Raw genomic sequence first — 16,998 nt, forward strand, 5'->3', positions numbered from 1 at the left:
TTTGCCATCGTAACTCACGAATGTGTATTGGGGTTGCGAAATACCCCATCGTGGGTACACTTTGACCCCATAGTAATCGTGGAGTTGAAAACATCCCTGCTCCTCTCGAAGGCCGGTTTACGTGTAACCCGAGGCCCATCCGGCTAAACGCTCCCCTGTGAGGAGCAGGAGAACGGAGCAGAAGGAGGAAGGAGGACTTGGAGGCAGGGAGAGTCCGAGGTCCTCACTTAGGCCCGTTTACGCGAACACTGCCGAGAAGGAGACGACGATGATGATGATGATGATGATGATGATGATGATGTGAAGTTGAGAGTTGTTTCCTCCGGCGGTTCGGGGTCTCTCCGGACCCCAGTGTTTGCCATCGTAACTCACGAATGTGTATTGGGGTGGCGAAATACCCCATCGTGGGTACGCTTTGACCCCATAGTAATCGTGGAGTAGAGAACATCCCTGCTCCTGTCGAAGGCCGTTTTACGCGTAACCCGAGGCCCATCCGGCTAAACGCTCCCCTGTGAGGAGCAGGAGAACGGAGCAGAAGGAGGAAGGAGGACTTGGAGGCAGGGAGAGTCCGAGGTCCTCACTTAGGCCGGTTTACGCATAACCCGGGGCCCATCCGACAAGGTGCTTGCCTTCGAGGAGCAGCAGAACGGAGCAGAAGGAGGTAGGAGGACTAGCAGGCAGGGAGAGTCCGAGGTCCCCACTTAGGCTGGTTTACGCGAACACTGCCGAGAAGGAGACGATGATGATGATGATGATGATGAAGATGATGATATGAAGTTGAGAGTTGTTGCCGTGGCGCTTGGGGGTCCTTCCAGACCCCAGTGTTTCCCATCGTAACTTACGAACGTGCATTGGGGTTGCGAAATACCCCATCGCCATTACTAAGTGGTCACAGAGTACCCACGGAGTAGAGAGCTACCCCAGTCCTCACTTAGGCCGGTTTATGCGTAAACCGGGGCCCATCCGGCAAGGTGCTCGCCTTCGAGGAGCAGGAGAATGGAGCAGAAGGAGGAAGGAGGACCAGCAGGCATGGAAGGTCCGAGGTCCTCACTTAGGCCGGTTTACGCGTAACCCGGGGCCCGTAAGGCTAAGCCCTACCCTGCGAGGAGCAGGAGAACCAAGAGGAAGGAGGTAGGAGGACTAGCAGGCAGGGAGAGTCCGAGGTCCTCACTGAGGCCGGTTTATGTGAACACTCTCGAGAAGGAGACGATGATGATGATGATGAAGATGATGATGTGAAGTTGAGAGTTGTTGCCTTGGCGCTTGGGGGTCCCTCCAGACCCCAAGGTTTGCCATCGTAACTTACCCGATCGATGGAGGGTTACAGCCGATTAGGTGCCTTTGTCCGACGCTGTGACGAGACCCGCAATAGCAGGGGGTCCACCTGACCCCCATCCGCCCCCACCCCGAGCCGGGGCCCTGTTTCGCGACGAGACCTGGGTCTGCGCTGCCGGGGTCTGTGTGACCCCCCCCCCCCTCCCTTTTTTTTTTTTTTTTGGTCCAGGGCGCACAAGGGTTAAGGGATCGAGCGCCTGAAAGACGGACAGTTTGTTGATATTGTAAAAAAAAATTCAGCCACAGGGGGGCGTTTTAAAAACGCACTCCCCTGTTGCGCATGTCCCTAATGGTATGCCCCCCCGTGCATCATCATTTCCCTCCGTGGATACCACGCCCATTTAAATTTTTCTCCTAGTTTCGTGCAGGCCAATATTTTGTACAGTTCAATATCGACACCGCGCTCGGTCTTCCGACCGCCGTATGATTCTCCTGACCGACCTATGATTATATCGGGTGCGCTTGATTGCAATAAAAATAAACTGTTGTGGCATACTTGTAACTACCTTGCTTGAATAAAAGTGTTCACATTTCATGTTCGTGTGCGGTGTTGTGCATCACATTGGACACTTGGAAACACTCACCTTTTAGATGAATTTCAGCTATATAATCTGTGGCTGCATGTGTAAGGAAACACATTGACGCTCATTTGTCATGTATACACAAGGTGTTTATTTGAAATAAGTTGCACTTCACAATTAGCACACCTACGATAAGCCGCATCACATTTGAGTAATTCATCCACTCTTATTACTTGAAATTTGGTGCACATTCAATATGTACATGTAGTCGTTAGTTACAGTTGTACAGAGCTATCCAGAATGGGCCTTCTTCTGAAGTAGCTCCACACGATGTCACATAGACCAGGATCACTGGGGTGATGAGACCTGTTGGATGCATACTGGCTGGTCGATGTGATCAACAGAGGCTTCGCTTTGACTGAGTATGCTAAATACAACATATTAGCGACGTGGATTCTTTGCACCGTGGCCTAGTCGTGTAACCCGGCGTCTTATAGCACGACGCCTCAAGGTGACCCGTTGTCGCCACTTTAAGCTCATTCGGACATTCTCGACCTATATTGGGAATAATGGTAACCCGTAGCTTGTTGGTTAGCGAACTAGCCTGCATGTATTGGTGATGTACCTTGACTTGTGAACTTTACCTAAATAAAGAAATGTAATACTTTGCCAGCACTGTGTCGTTCAATATCATACAGACAAAAGTGTAACATTTCACTTCTATCTTCACGTGTCTTCACAAACACTAATACAATGGGTGCGGGAGAATCAAGAGTCCGTGTCACAGCTGTGTTCTTACTCGTAGGGCTCACGATCGTTAATGCTACCCTTAGCTTTAGGGGTCCAGTAACGTATCTGATGGATTCCGGATCCTACAGGTGCTCCGTCTTCATAGACCGAGGTTGTGTTAAGCACAAGATAGTATCAAAACGCGCTACTGTCAACGTTACAGCTAGTCAGCTGGCTAACATAGCTGAAGCCGATGCTCAGTGGGATCTACAGCTAGATAACACAGCTCCATTTAGGACCGAGATCAACAGAAGCGTACAAGATATTATACACCTGCACCGCAGCGCTCCCACCGTAGACGAATTGAAACAAGGTTAGTTGTGAAAGTGTTGTCTTGTGTGTCTATGCTATCCACTGCGAGCGATGTTCATATTTTCGTATGTTTTCTTTTTTTTTCTGTTTAAGCTTTCGAGAGTTTGATCAACGCACAAGATGTGACGGCCTTCAGGAACTGGCTCAACTCCCCCATGCCGTTGCAGTCGGCGTACAGATACGTGTGTATACCGCACGTTCCAGGCTTCTGGGATCACATCGTGGTGGGATGCAACGTGCCCAACACAGAAGCTATCCTAGCCTCTGATGTACACACACCAAGATTGTTTGATGTTAACATGGGTGCCGTAGACTTTCATTGGTGTTGTTTTGTATTCGTTGACCGCGTTATCCTGGCCATGTGGTGCTCCACGAGAAATAATGACACTGGTGTCATCCTACTGCCAATCACCGACAGAGCCGACAATCGAGTACGGACTTTGACATCGTCTAAGGAGTTTAACTCTATGGTGTACTATCTACATAGATGGGTTTGTGTGAATTATGGCAAAGGAACGTTAGACCTTGTCAAGGTCGTATTTGATTGCATGCCTTCCGAGAGTCCCACTTTTGCTCATTTCATCTCTATGCTCGCAGCTAAAACTGGCATGGATGCAACTGTGCCTCAGATTAAACAGCAAAGAACAGAGACAGATTTAAGCTATGCCATTGACCTCAGGTACCCAGAGCAGCTATTTAGTCAACCCCCTGACTATCTGGATGGAGATCCTAAGATCGACATCACACACGAGTTTGGGTGTAATCGTGTTATGGCACTTCATATGCCTCAGGTCTATACTTGCAATGATGACTTACTCAGACCTCTGTGATAACTGGGAATTGTTGAAAGTGTTTGTTTGTAATTTTGATATGGTGCTCGTAATCGTGTTACGGTGCTTCATATGCCTAAGGTCTGTACTCACTATGATGACTTACTACTGGGACCATTGTGATAACTGGGAATTGTTGAAGTGTTTGTTTCTGTTACATTTCTCGTCAATGATGACTTACTACTGGGAACACTGTGATAACTGGGAATTGTTGAAGTGTTTGTTTCTGTTACATTTCTCGTCACGTGTGTACTTTTATCTAACACTGGTGTACCTTGGGAAACTTTTTTGTACATTTACATTTCAATAATGTGAAATCACCATATATGAACTTTGTTAGTGTTCACAGAATGTATTATCTAAATCATGAAGCTTTTACTTGTTTCTGTCTTACACGTATTTTGATCAACACTGTAGTCGAACTCTTGATGATGGGAGGGATCCGAGGTCGTTATGATACCCACCAGAAGTATCCAGTTCATAAGGAAAGACCGTCATGTATAACATTTTATATTTCTTACAGCAGGTCTTACTGGATGTCTTACATCTCTTGCACTTGATCTCTTTTGTTTTGTATTTTGCACTGCCTTTTACATTTACATATATGCCTTGCATGTCATTAAAGGTGTTACAAGAACTCTTATATTGTATGGTTGTTTGTACTTGACGACAAAAGCCTTGATCGTGTGAAACATGCGAAGTACATGAATGTGTTCCTCTGAGACAGAGGACCATGACAAAAGCTACTACGCTTTATAATTCTGGATGGTACACTGAACAGCGTCACATTCACTGACACGGGCACACATCTTAAATCTGTGCAATACACAAAATCTACATACATAGGTAAAATTGCGCTCTTGCGTCGGGCAACATACTGTCGGTTGGGAGATTATCTCTCGGTCCGGATATTATTTTTTTTTTGTTTTGGTCTCTTATGGGGTATGCATATAAAATGTCAGCACAGCACACAACTGAACAGTTATATCATTCAACTTCACAAGAGTTAGTTGGTGTACGCCTGGATCATCTACTGTAGTTCTGGGATGGAACTTTCATGGAAATTTCGCATCTCACACTACCTGAGCAAAAATCGAAATGATTTCGAGTGGTTATTGAAAACACTGAGTGAAGACCAAGGATGTCTCAATGAAAAACAGCAGGATTTCGTCAAGCGTGCGTTTAAGAAACACAAACATGAGACTGAGCACATGCTACATCCCGAGTGTCTGATCTCCAAACTGTCCAGGTTCATGGGCACAAAGGATGCAGAAACGATGATCATGGGCATGTTTGAATCATTAAAAACCGATGCTGTGACATCACACAAGGATTACAACGTCACATGTCCTCTTGAACTGAAAATCCAAGGAGAACTTGACTACATCGATGAGAAACAAGCGTTGTGTCATGTGTTCTCCAAGCTGAGCGCGAATGAGCTATGTCGAGTGAAGAAGCTGTTGTCATGGAGGATTGTGCAACGAGAGGCCAGCATTCCCTATGGTACTATGGAATTGATGAGCAGCTACCAACTGGCTGAAAAGGTCACAAATCACTTTTATGGCATGCACAAATGTATCATGTTCGCGATCCTAATCCTTTTGGATCGCAAGGATCTGATGCCGGGGTTGGATATCCCGGAGGAGACACATCTGGTCATCTGGGAAAAATGACTGTTGTGACAAACATTTGCTGACATTGTTACGTTTGTACCAAGAACCTGTGGTGACATGAATGAAGACTGCCTGAGAAAGGACCAAGGACTCTATCCTTCGCATGAATCAGATTTCGTTTCATCAAAGAAAAGCGGTAGCAAGAGAAACCATTCTAAATACCGCAAGGCCATAACTAAGCACCACAGAGAAGCTCAACCCGTAAAGTTGTCTTCTTATGATTCCGATTCAGGCTCCGATTCACCGAAGACTCGACGTAAAAGACACAGACCGAGCGCCGACATTTCTACATCCATCTCACCTCAACCAGGCTGCAGCTACGACGCTGAAGCAGAAGTTTCCGAGGCACCCCCGTGCATGACTGCGTGTTCGGAGTCTGACACAGACCCCGATACAGACTCTTACGATTTTCATGTGAATATGTGAGTTGGTCCACTATGTCAGCTGTGTCTAGGAAAAGAAAAACGTGCCCTGGTCCACAGAGCAATGTCATGATAAAATATTCAGAGTCTCTTGTGAGAGGAATGGATGTTAGTCAAATATCAGAACCTTGTTCAAATAGAGTACCCACCGCAATGCATTCGGATTACGGGGAACCCGAGGCGAAGCGTGTACGCTCGACCGATGATAATGTGATTGTCAAATACCTCGAAGAAAAGTAAAGAGCTTGCATGTCATATTAACATTTGCTGGGTTTTTTTGTGTGTAGCTACGCCACAATGATGTGAGATAATAAAACAAGACAAAAGACCTGGTTTGTTTGATTGTTATCATTTATTCACATGCAACAGGTTACACTACACTCATGTGGTTCATAACATACATGGTTTATTCACAAGTAGGTAGTAGTCGTAGTAGTAGTGATATGCACATCAGCGTGTATCGTCTCATTGTTGTCAACCTACAATATCACAACTGGTGGTTACACTACACTCACATTGCTTATAACATACATGGTTTATTCACAAGTAGGTAGTAGTCATGCAGAGAGAGGGTGTGTGTGTGTGTGTGTGTGGAATACATAATGAATGCGGGCAGCTCCTTTCAGTCTATTGTGGGAGCGTTGAAACTCGATTTCCACGCTCTCTTTTCTGCAGAATCACTTTACTAATTGTAAAATTGACTTTTCACCTCCGACACGAAAACAGAAAAACTGAGACTGACTGTAACCTGCAGACTGTGGGGGAGAGAGAGGGGAGAGGGGAAAGTGCAAAGGTTTTTGGAGAAATTTACAAAACCCAAAACTAATAATAAAAAACAGATCAAATTCAGTTCCTCTCATTTCCAGTCCATCCGTAGAAGCACGACGATGATGATGGTGATTAGGAGAAGGAGGTGTGAGTAAGGCAAATAGCGGCTCTCAGTCTTATTCCAGCGGGACCTCCGGGCTCATGGATCAGTAGATGCCCGGCACGAAGCTGCGGAAGCCGTACAGCGCGTCCTGCCGCAGGCAGCTGTAGTCCTCGGGGACGGCGGGGCTGCCCGGGCTGGATGCGCAGTAGGCCGGGGAGGAGGAGGATGAGGAGCCGCTGGAGCTCCAGGAGCAGGCATCGCTGCCCGGGCTAGGGGCCTCGGCTAGGCACGGGCTGAGCAGCACGGGCGGCTCGCCGACCTTACCCGCCTGCAGATCCGCGATGCGGATGGTCTCGGACAGCGCCCAGATGTAGTTGTGCGCGAACCGCAGAGTCTCGATTTTCGTCAGCTTCGTCTCGTCCGGGAATGAGGGCAGCACGCCGCGCAGCGCGTCCAGCGCGTCGTTCAGGTTGTGCATGCGGTTACGCTCGCGGTCGTTGGCTTTCAGGCGCCGGTTCTTCTTCACCACTTGCACCGTCACGTCGCTGTGCGCGCGACCGCGACGCCGCTGCTTCTTCTGCTGCTGCTCGGGCTGCGGGGACGCGCAGCGCGGGCCGCGGGACTCCTCGTCTTCGCTGTGCGGGAAGAAGTTGCAGCTGTTGCTGTCGATGTCGGAGTAGAGCGAGTCCATGACTGCGGGGAGAGGAGAGGAGGCGTGAGGGATCCACGCAAGAGGAATTCACCTGAAGTCTGTGGCAGTTCGGAGCGGCGCGCGTGTCTCTGCGTGTTTTCTGCTCTGGATCAGCTCGTGCGATCCGGTGAGCCTGGCACACGACCGGCCTCAGCCCGCTTATATAGCGTGCTTGGGACAATGACCGGCCCCCTGCCCCCGCGCCCCCTGTGACCCCCCCCCCCCCCGGCCTGGCATTAGCGCGCAAGATGAGGGGATGAATGCTGCGGCAGGTCTGCCCCGTGCCGCGGGAGAAGCTCATTAACATAATGACGCCGCGCAGAGAAGCGTGCCGGTAATCACGGCCAGCCAATCAGAGCGCGCGGCCGGCCACGCGAACTACACGCAATGCCCCCCCGCGAGACAGAAAGAACCAAACCCACTACGAGAGTTTAAACCAAAAACATGAAAAAAGGTGGAAGAAGAAAGCAGAGGCAGAGAGACCTCCACCTCCTCCACCCCGCCGGGCTGAGACACGCTTCGGAGAATCCATCCATCCATCCTCTGCTCACTGCTCCACAAACAGAAAGAGGAGCAGCAGCAGAAGGAGAAAGGAGCTTCATCCTAACAAAGAAAACTAGTCCTTTCTACCCGGAAGTCTTCGTCACTGTTCGGCTTTTTCCTTAACGTGAAGAGAAACGTCTCAAAGTTTAACTTGCACCTGCTCATTCTGTGCACCTCAGCAGCCATACAAAAAAACTACTGTTCACCTTTAAATCCGACAGACGTGCAACTATGAAGCCTTTCACAATAAAAGTCTGACCACCAACAGCTTTTAAACATAATTATTATGTGCTCCGGACCCCGGGGGTCCCAGAGTACCCCTGGGTCGCATTTCACAGGCCGAGCATCAGGGTTGGCTCCCGCGTGTGGTAACAGACAATACGGTGAAGCGACACGCAAGCTACGCGAAAGCTGTGCTCTGTCCGTGTCCCAGCCTCCACCACACTCTGTTCCGTGTGTGCTTTGCACAACACCCCCCCCCCAAAAAAAAAGAACCAACCCAATATCAATCCTGGCCTAATGTTACTTGTTGTACTAGTCAGCATTGTACTTTGTGATATTTCACTGCCCTGCATATATAAAGATTGCATACAATTTCACCTTGCTTAATTTGTTTTTGTTATTTTTTTTTATTCAGCGCATGAGACTCAATTTCAGACCCTCTCCATGAGACCTGCGCCTATGTTCCTGAGCTTTTGTTCATGAGCCTGTGTTCATGAGCCTGTGTTCATGCTTATCACACATCTGTCCTCCACAAGCCAGGGAGTTTCGCGTAATACAAGCGCTATCCTCTCACGTCGCCTTCTCCACTGGGTCGTATTTCACAGGCCGTGCATCAGGGTTGGCTCCCGCGTGTGGTAACAGACAATACGGTGAAGCGACACGCAAGCTACGCGAAAGCTCTGCTCTGTCCGTGTCCCAGCCTCCACCACACTCTGTTCCGTGTGTGTTTTGCACAACACCCCCCCCCAAAAAAAAAGAACCAACCCAATATCAATCCCGGCCTAATGTTACTTGTTGTACTAGTCAGCATTGCACTTTGTGATATTTCACTACCCTGCATATAAAAAGATTGCATACAATTTCACCTTGCTTAATTTGTTTTTGTTATTTTTTTTTATTCAGCGCATGAGACTCAATTTCAGACCCTCTCCATGAGACCTGCGCCTGTTTTCATGAGCTTGTGTTCATGAGCCTGTGTTCATGAGCCTGTGTTCATGCTTATCACACATCTGTCCTCCACAAGCCAGGGAGTTTCGCGTAATACAAGCGCTATCCTCTCACGTCGCCTTCTCCACTGGGTCGTATTTCACAGGCCGCGCATCAGGGTTGGCTCCCGCGTGTGGTAACAGTCAATACGGTGAAGCGACACGCAAGCTACGCGAAAGCTGTGCTCTGTCCGTGTCCCAGCCTCCACCACACTCTGTTCCGTGTGTGTTTTGCACAACCCCCCCCCCCAAAAAAAACAGAACCAACCCAATATCACTCCCGGCCTACAATTTCACCTTGCCTAATTTGTTTTTTTGTTTTTTTTATTCAGCACATGAGACTCAATTTCAGACCCTCTCCATGAGACCTGCGCCTGTGTTCATGAGCTTGTGTTCATGAGCCTGTGTTCATGAGCCTGTGTTCATGCGATCTTGATCGACTAACCACCAGGCAGAGCATCTCCACTCGATCTCTTAGTTCAACCGAGGTTTTTTCAACCGCAAGTATGCCCTGCTGCGCAGATCTCCAGCTTCTTAAGAAAAGCAAGTGCCTCACGCCAAAAAACTAGCTCATGTACACGAGTGTCACTTTGGGAAATGTAAAGTGTTGTTCACTTGGATGTCTTTTGTGTACAGCGGTACGGTTTGCTTTTACATTATGATCAAAGTATTGTTTTCTTTTGTGTACAGCTGTATGCTTTGCTTTTTTTTTTAAAAAAATACGCTCTTCTCAACTGCACACAATTGTATCTGTATGTTGTTAGACGCTGCAATAAACAGATGCCTTTGCAGACACAGAGACTGTGTGGTTAATGATTGTGCCCATCACATACCCTTTGCGTTTAGTTTATGCTCTTCTTAACTGTGTACAATTTTATCTGTATGTTCTTAAACACTGCAATAAACCGATGCCTTTGCAGACACAGAGACTGTGTGGTTAATGATTGTGCCCATCACATTTGAATATGTATGTTGTTACACAGTACAATAAATGAATGTTATACAGAATGTAACTGACATTCACCATTTTAGAATAGTTTTTATTATACACAAATATAACACTTGTAGTAGAAATACTTGTGGTTCTTTATTATACAAAAATATGTTGGATGCAGTAGCCAAACTCATAATGGCAATACTTGTAATGGCAATACATCTACTATACTTGTAGTAGGTTTTTTATGTATCATACACACAGATAAGCTGTTAGTTTGTCAATCCATTCACAGAAACTTCTCACGGTATGTTTGGTGTTACATTCTGAACAAGCTTTGTTCACACACGCGCAGGTCGTGTGACCGCATAGCATCATGTACACTCTGCGCTGGTTACAGTCAACGCAGGTAACATCTGACACGCAGCTGGTGTGCACCGGTCGATAAAATGCGCATTCTACCTTACACATAAAACACATTCGTTTCCCAGTTACCCTCACGTTCTCCTTGATGCATGCCTCAAAGGAAACATGTCCGCAGCTTAACATGTACATCTGTCTAAGTTCACAACAACACACACAAGTCAGCACATGTCCCATGTGACCCCACAGTGGCTAGCGCGGAGGAAGTTGAAGTTGAAGGCTCTGGCTGAGGCTCCGGTTGAGGTTTATTGAAAGACGCAGTTATTGCTGTGGCTAAAGACTCTTCTTCAGAGTCTGCAACAGGCTCGGGCATCGCTTCAATTTCTTCTTCCGCTTGGGTTTGCTCTTGCCTACAGCTTGCCCTCTCTGTTAAGGTCAAACTATCAGTATACTTTGCTCGAAGAGACCTCCACTGAGTTGGTGCATCGAGCTCAAAATTTAAAATGTGTACACCAAATGTACTTTCTCGGTCGGGACTCTCGGTCGGGAAAACTCTCTCAATCGGGAAAACTCCCTCGGTCGGGAAAGTTTTGGTGTAAAGAAAGGTTTGCCGTTTTGATGGATTCTGTGTAATGTACGTGAAATGGCATGGATTTTGTGTGATGCAAAAGAAATAAATGTCATGGGAAAGCAATACTTTGGATTTCGTTTTTTATTATTCTCAACACAATCACCTACATTTTACATCTTTTACAATGTTAAAAACGATACACATACACAAGTTGACCATGATTTCCTACAAATGCTTGTGTGGCGTTTGTAGGCCTGTGTGGCGTTTCATCATTGTGCAAGATGAACCACGGCACAACATTTCACATACCCATGATAAAATGAAACAATGAAAATGACAGCTGATCTGAAAATACCAGCCTGAGTTTGTGAAACACACTGCCTGTTTGAAAACTTCCTCATTTTGACTCTCGGTCGGGAAAACTCTCTCGGTCGGGAAAACTTTCTCGGTCGGGACTCTCGGTCGGGAAAACTCTCTCGGTCGGGACTCTCGGTCGGGAAAACTTTCTCGGTCGGGACTCTCGGTCGGGAAAACTCTCTCGGTCGGGAAAACTTTCTCGGTCGGGACTCTCGGTCGGGAAAACTTTCCCGGTCGGGACTCTCAGTCGGGAAAACTTTCTCGGTTGGGACTCTCGGTCAGGAAAACTTTCTCGGTCGGGAAAAGTCTCTCGGTCGGGAATCTCGGTCGGGAAAACTTTCTCGGTCGGCACTCTCGGTCGGGAAAACTTTCTCGGTCGGGAGTCTCGGTCGGGACTCTCGGTCGGGAAAACTCTCTCGGTCGGGACTCTCGGTCGGGAAAACTTTCCCGGTCGGCACTCTCGGTCGGGAAAACTCTCTCGGTCGGGACTCTCGGTCGGGAAAACTTTCCCGGTCGGGACTCTCGGTCGGGAAAACTTTCTCGGTTGGGAAAACTTTCCCATTCTCATGGATTCTGTGTAATGTACGTGAAATGGCATGGATTTTGTGTGATGCAAAAGAAATGAATGTCATGGGAAAGCAATACTTTGGATTTCGTTTTTTATTATTCTCAACACAATCACCTACATTTTACATCTTTTACAATGTTAAAAACGATACACATACACAAGTTGACCATGATTTCCTACAAATGCTTGTGTGGCGTTTGTAGGCCTGTGTGGCGTTTCATCATTGTGCAAGATGAACCACGGCACAACATTTCACATACCCATGATAAAATGAAACAATGAAAATGACAGCTGGTCTGAAAATACCAGCCTGAGTCTATGAAACACACTGCCTGTTTGAAAACTTTCTCATTTGGACTCTCGGTCGGGAAAAGTCTCTCGGTCGGGACTCTCGGTCGGGAAAACTTTCCCGGTCGGAACTCTCGGTCGGGAAAACTTTCTCGGTTGGGAAAACTTTCCCATTCTCATGGATTCTGTGTAATGTACGTGAAATGGCATGGATTTTGTGTGATGCAAAAGAAATAAATGTCAAGTCAAAGTTATACTTTGGATTTCGTTTTTTTTATTATTCTCAACACATTCATCTACATTTTACATCTTTTACAATGTTAATAACGATACAGATACAAAAGTTGACCATGATTTCCTACAAATGCCTGTGTGGCGTTCAGGACTCATATCTGGCTTAGCAATCATCATTGTGTAAGATGAACCAAGGCACTTCACATACCCATGATAAAATGAAACAATGAAAATGACAGCTGATCTGAAAATACCAGCCTGAGTTTGTGAAACACACTGCCTGTTTGAAAACTTCCTCATTTTGACTCTCGGTCGGGAAAACTCTCTCGGTCGGGAAAACTTTCTCGGTCGGGACTCTCGGTCGGGAAAAGTCTCTCGGTCGGGACTCTCGGTCGGGAAAACTTTCTCGGTCGGGACTCTCGGTCGGGAAAACTCTCTCGGTCGGGAAAACTTTCTCGGTCGGGACTCTCGGTCGGGAAAACTTTCTCGGTCGGGACTCTCGGTCAGGAAAACTTTCTCGGTCGGGAAAACTTTCTCGGTCGGGACTCTCGGTCGGGAAAACTTTCCCGGTCGGCACTCTCGGTCGGGAAAACTCTCTCGGTCGGGACTCTCGGTCGGGAAAACTTTCCCGGTCGGGACTCTCGGTCGGGAAAACTTTCTCGGTTGGGAAAACTTTCCCATTCTCATGGATTCTGTGTAATGTACGTGAAATGGCATGCATTTTGTGTGATGCAAAAGAAATAAATGTCAAGTCAAAGTTATACTTTGGATTTCGTTTTTTTTATTATTCTCAACACATTCATCTACATTTTACATCTTTTACAATGTTAAAAACGATACAGATACAAAAGTTGACCATGATTTCCTACAAATGCCTGTGTGGCGTTCAGGACTCATATCTGGCTTAGCAATCATCATTGTGTAAGATGAACCAAGGCACAACATTTCACATACCCATGATAAAATGAAACAATGAAAATGACAGCTGATCTGAAAATACCAGCCTGAGTTTGTGAAACACACTGCCTGTTTGAAAACTTCCTCATTTGGACTCTCGGTCGGGAAAACTCTCTCGGTCGGGAAAAGTCTCTCGGTCGGGACTCTCGGTCGGGAAAACTCTCTCGGTCGGGACTCTCGGTCGGGAAAACTTTCTCGGTCGGGACTCTCGGTCGGGACTCTCGGTCGGGAAAACTTTCTCGGTCGGGACTCTCGGTCGGGAAAACTCTCTCGGTCGGGACTCTCGGTCGGGAAAACCCTCGTGCTCCCCTTCGGGGCAGCTCTGGACCCCGGGGGTCCCAGAGTACCCCTGGGTCGCATTTCACAGGCCGAGCATCAGGGTTGGCTCCCGCGTGTGGTAACAGACAATACGGTGAAGCGACACGCAAGCTACGCGAAAGCTGTGCTCTGTCCGTGTCCCAGCCTCCAACACACTCTGTTCCGTGTGTGTTTTGCACAACACCCCCCCCCCAAAAAAAACAACCCATTATCACTCCCGGCCTAATGTTACTTGTTGTACTAGTCAGCATTGTACTTTGTGATATTTCACTGCCCTGCATATATAAAGATTGCATACAATTTCACCTTGCTTAATTTGTTTTTGTTATTTTTTTTTTTATTCAGCGCATGAGACTCAATTTCAGACCCTCTCCATGAGACCTGCGCCTGTGTTCATGAGCTTGTGTTCATGAGCCTGTGTTCATGAGCCTGTGTTCATGCTTATCACACATCTGTCCTCCACAAGCCAGGGAGTTTCGCGTAATACAAGCGCTATCCTCTCACGTCGCCTTCTCCACTGGGTCGTATTTCACAGGCCGCGCATCAGGGTTGGCTCCCGCGTGTGGTAACAGTCAATACGGTGAAGCGACACGCAAGCTACGCGAAAGCTGTGCTCTGTCCGTGTCCCAGCCTCCACCACACTCTGTTCCGTGTGTGTTTTGCACAACCCCCCCCCCCAAAAAAAACAGAACCAACCCAATATCACTCCCGGCCTACAATTTCACCTTGCCTAATTTGTTTTTTTTTTTTTTTTATTCAGCGCATGAGACTCAATTTCAGACCCTCTCCATGAGACCTGCGCCTGTGTTCATGAGCTTGTGTTCATGAGCCTGTGTTCATGAGCCTGTGTTCATGCGATCTTGATCGACTAACCACCAGGCAGAGCATCTCCACTCGATCTCTTAGTTCAACCGAGGTTTTTTCAACCGCAAGTATGCCCTGCTGCGCAGATCTCCAGCTTCTTAAGAAAAGCAAGTGCCTCACGCCAAAAAACTAGCTCATGTACACGAGTGTCACTTTGGGAAATGTAAAGTGTTGTTCACTTGGATGTCTTTTGTGTACAGCGGTACGGTTTGCTTTTACATTATGATCAAAGTATTGTTTTCTTTTGTGTACAGCTGTATGCTTTGCTTTTTTTTTTAAAAAAATACGCTCTTCTCAACTGCACACAATTGTATCTGTATGTTGTTAGACGCTGCAATAAACAGATGCCTTTGCAGACACAGAGACTGTGTGGTTAATGATTGTGCCCATCACATACCCTTTGCGTTTAGTTTATGCTCTTCTTAACTGTGTACAATTTTATCTGTATGTTCTTAAACACTGCAATAAACCGATGCCTTTGCAGACACAGAGACTGTGTGGTTAATGATTGTGCCCATCACATTTGAATATGTATGTTGTTACACAGTACAATAAATGAATGTTATACAGAATGTAACTGACATTCACCATTTTAGAATAGTTTTTATTATACACAAATATAACACTTGTAGTAGAAATACTTGTGGTTCTTTATTATACAAAAATATGTTGGATGCAGTAGCCAAACTCATAATGGCAATACTTGTAATGGCAATACATCTACTATACTTGTAGTAGGTTTTTTATGTATCATACACACAGATAAGCTGTTAGTTTGTCAATCCATTCACAGAAACTTCTCACGGTATGTTTGGTGTTACATTCTGAACAAGCTTTGTTCACACACGCGCAGGTCGTGTGACCGCATAGCATCATGTACACTCTGCGCTGGTTACAGTCAACGCAGGTAACATCTGACACGCAGCTGGTGTGCACCGGTCGATAAAATGCGCATTCTACCTTACACATAAAACACATTCGTTTCCCAGTTACCCTCACGTTCTCCTTGATGCATGCCTCAAAGGAAACATGTCCGCAGCTTAACATGTACATCTGTCTAAGTTCACAACAACACACACAAGTCAGCACATGTCCCATGTGACCCCACAGTGGCTAGCGCGGAGGAAGTTGAAGTTGAAGGCTCTGGCTGAGGCTCCGGTTGAGGTTTATTGAAAGACGCAGTTATTGCTGTGGCTAAAGACTCTTCTTCAGAGTCTGCAACAGGCTCGGGCATCGCTTCAATTTCTTCTTCCGCTTGGGTTTGCTCTTGCCTACAGCTTGCCCTCTCTGTTAAGGTCAAACTATCAGTATACTTTGCTCGAAGAGACCTCCACTGAGTTGGTGCATCGAGCTCAAAATTTAAAATGTGTACACCAAATGTACTTTCTCGGTCGGGACTCTCGGTCAGGAAAACTCTCTCAATCGGGAAAACTCCCTCGGTCGGGAAAGTTTTGGTGTAAAGAAAGGTTTGCCGTTTTGATGGATTCTGTGTAATGTACGTGAAATGGCATGGATTTTGTGTGATGCAAAAGAAATAAATGTCATGGGAAAGCAATACTTTGGATTTCGTTTTTTATTATTCTCAACACAATCACCTACATTTTACATCTTTTACAATGTTAAAAACGATACACATACACAAGTTGACCATGATTTCCTACAAATGCTTGTGTGGCGTTTGTAGGCCTGTGTGGCGTTTCATCATTGTGCAAGATGAACCACGGCACAACATTTCACATACCCATGATAAAATGAAACAATGAAAATGACAGCTGATCTGAAAATACCAGCCTGAGTTTGTGAAACACACTGCCTGTTTGAAAACTTCCTCATTTTGACTCTCGGTCGGGAAAACTCTCTCGGTCGGGAAAACTTTCTCGGTCGGGACTCTCGGTCGGGAAAACTCTCTCGGTCGGGACTCTCGGTCGGGAAAACTTTCTCGGTCGGGACTCTCGGTCGGGAAAACTCTCTCGGTCGGGAAAACTTTCTCGGTCGGGACTCTCGGTCGGGAAAACTTTCCCGGTCGGGACTCTCAGTCGGGAAAACTTTCTCGGTTGGGACTCTCGGTCAGGAAAACTTTCTCGGTCGGGAAAAGTCTCTCGGTCGGGAATCTCGGTCGGGAAAACTTTCTCGGTCGGCACTCTCGGTCGGGAAAACTTTCTCGGTCGGGAGTCTCGGTCGGGACTCTCGGTCGGGAAAACTCTCTCGGTCGGGACTCTCGGTCGGGAAAACTTTCCCGGTCGGCACTCTCGGTCGGGAAAACTCTCTCGGTCGGGACTCTCGGTCGGGAAAACTTTCCCGGTCGGGACTCTCGGTCGGGAAAACTTTCTCGGTTGGGAAAACTTTCCC

At 47.0% G+C, this 16,998-nt stretch overlaps 1 protein-coding gene across 1 annotated transcript; it reads right to left on the bottom strand.

The window, feature by feature from the left end:
- Positions 1-6,801: 6,801 nt before the first annotated feature.
- LOC134617474 (neurogenin-1-like) lies at positions 6,802-7,450 on the bottom strand. The gene has a single exon (XM_063462726.1). It carries the CDS (start codon positions 7,442-7,444, stop codon positions 6,857-6,859), a length of 588 nt encoding a protein of 195 aa, XP_063318796.1. The 5' UTR covers positions 7,445-7,450; the 3' UTR covers positions 6,802-6,856.
- Between the last annotated feature and the right edge of the window lie 9,548 nt (positions 7,451-16,998).

This window comes from Pelmatolapia mariae, linkage group LG3_W, assembly GCF_036321145.2.
Source record: "Pelmatolapia mariae isolate MD_Pm_ZW linkage group LG3_W, Pm_UMD_F_2, whole genome shotgun sequence".
Lineage (NCBI taxonomy): Eukaryota > Metazoa > Chordata > Actinopteri > Cichliformes > Cichlidae > Pelmatolapia > Pelmatolapia mariae.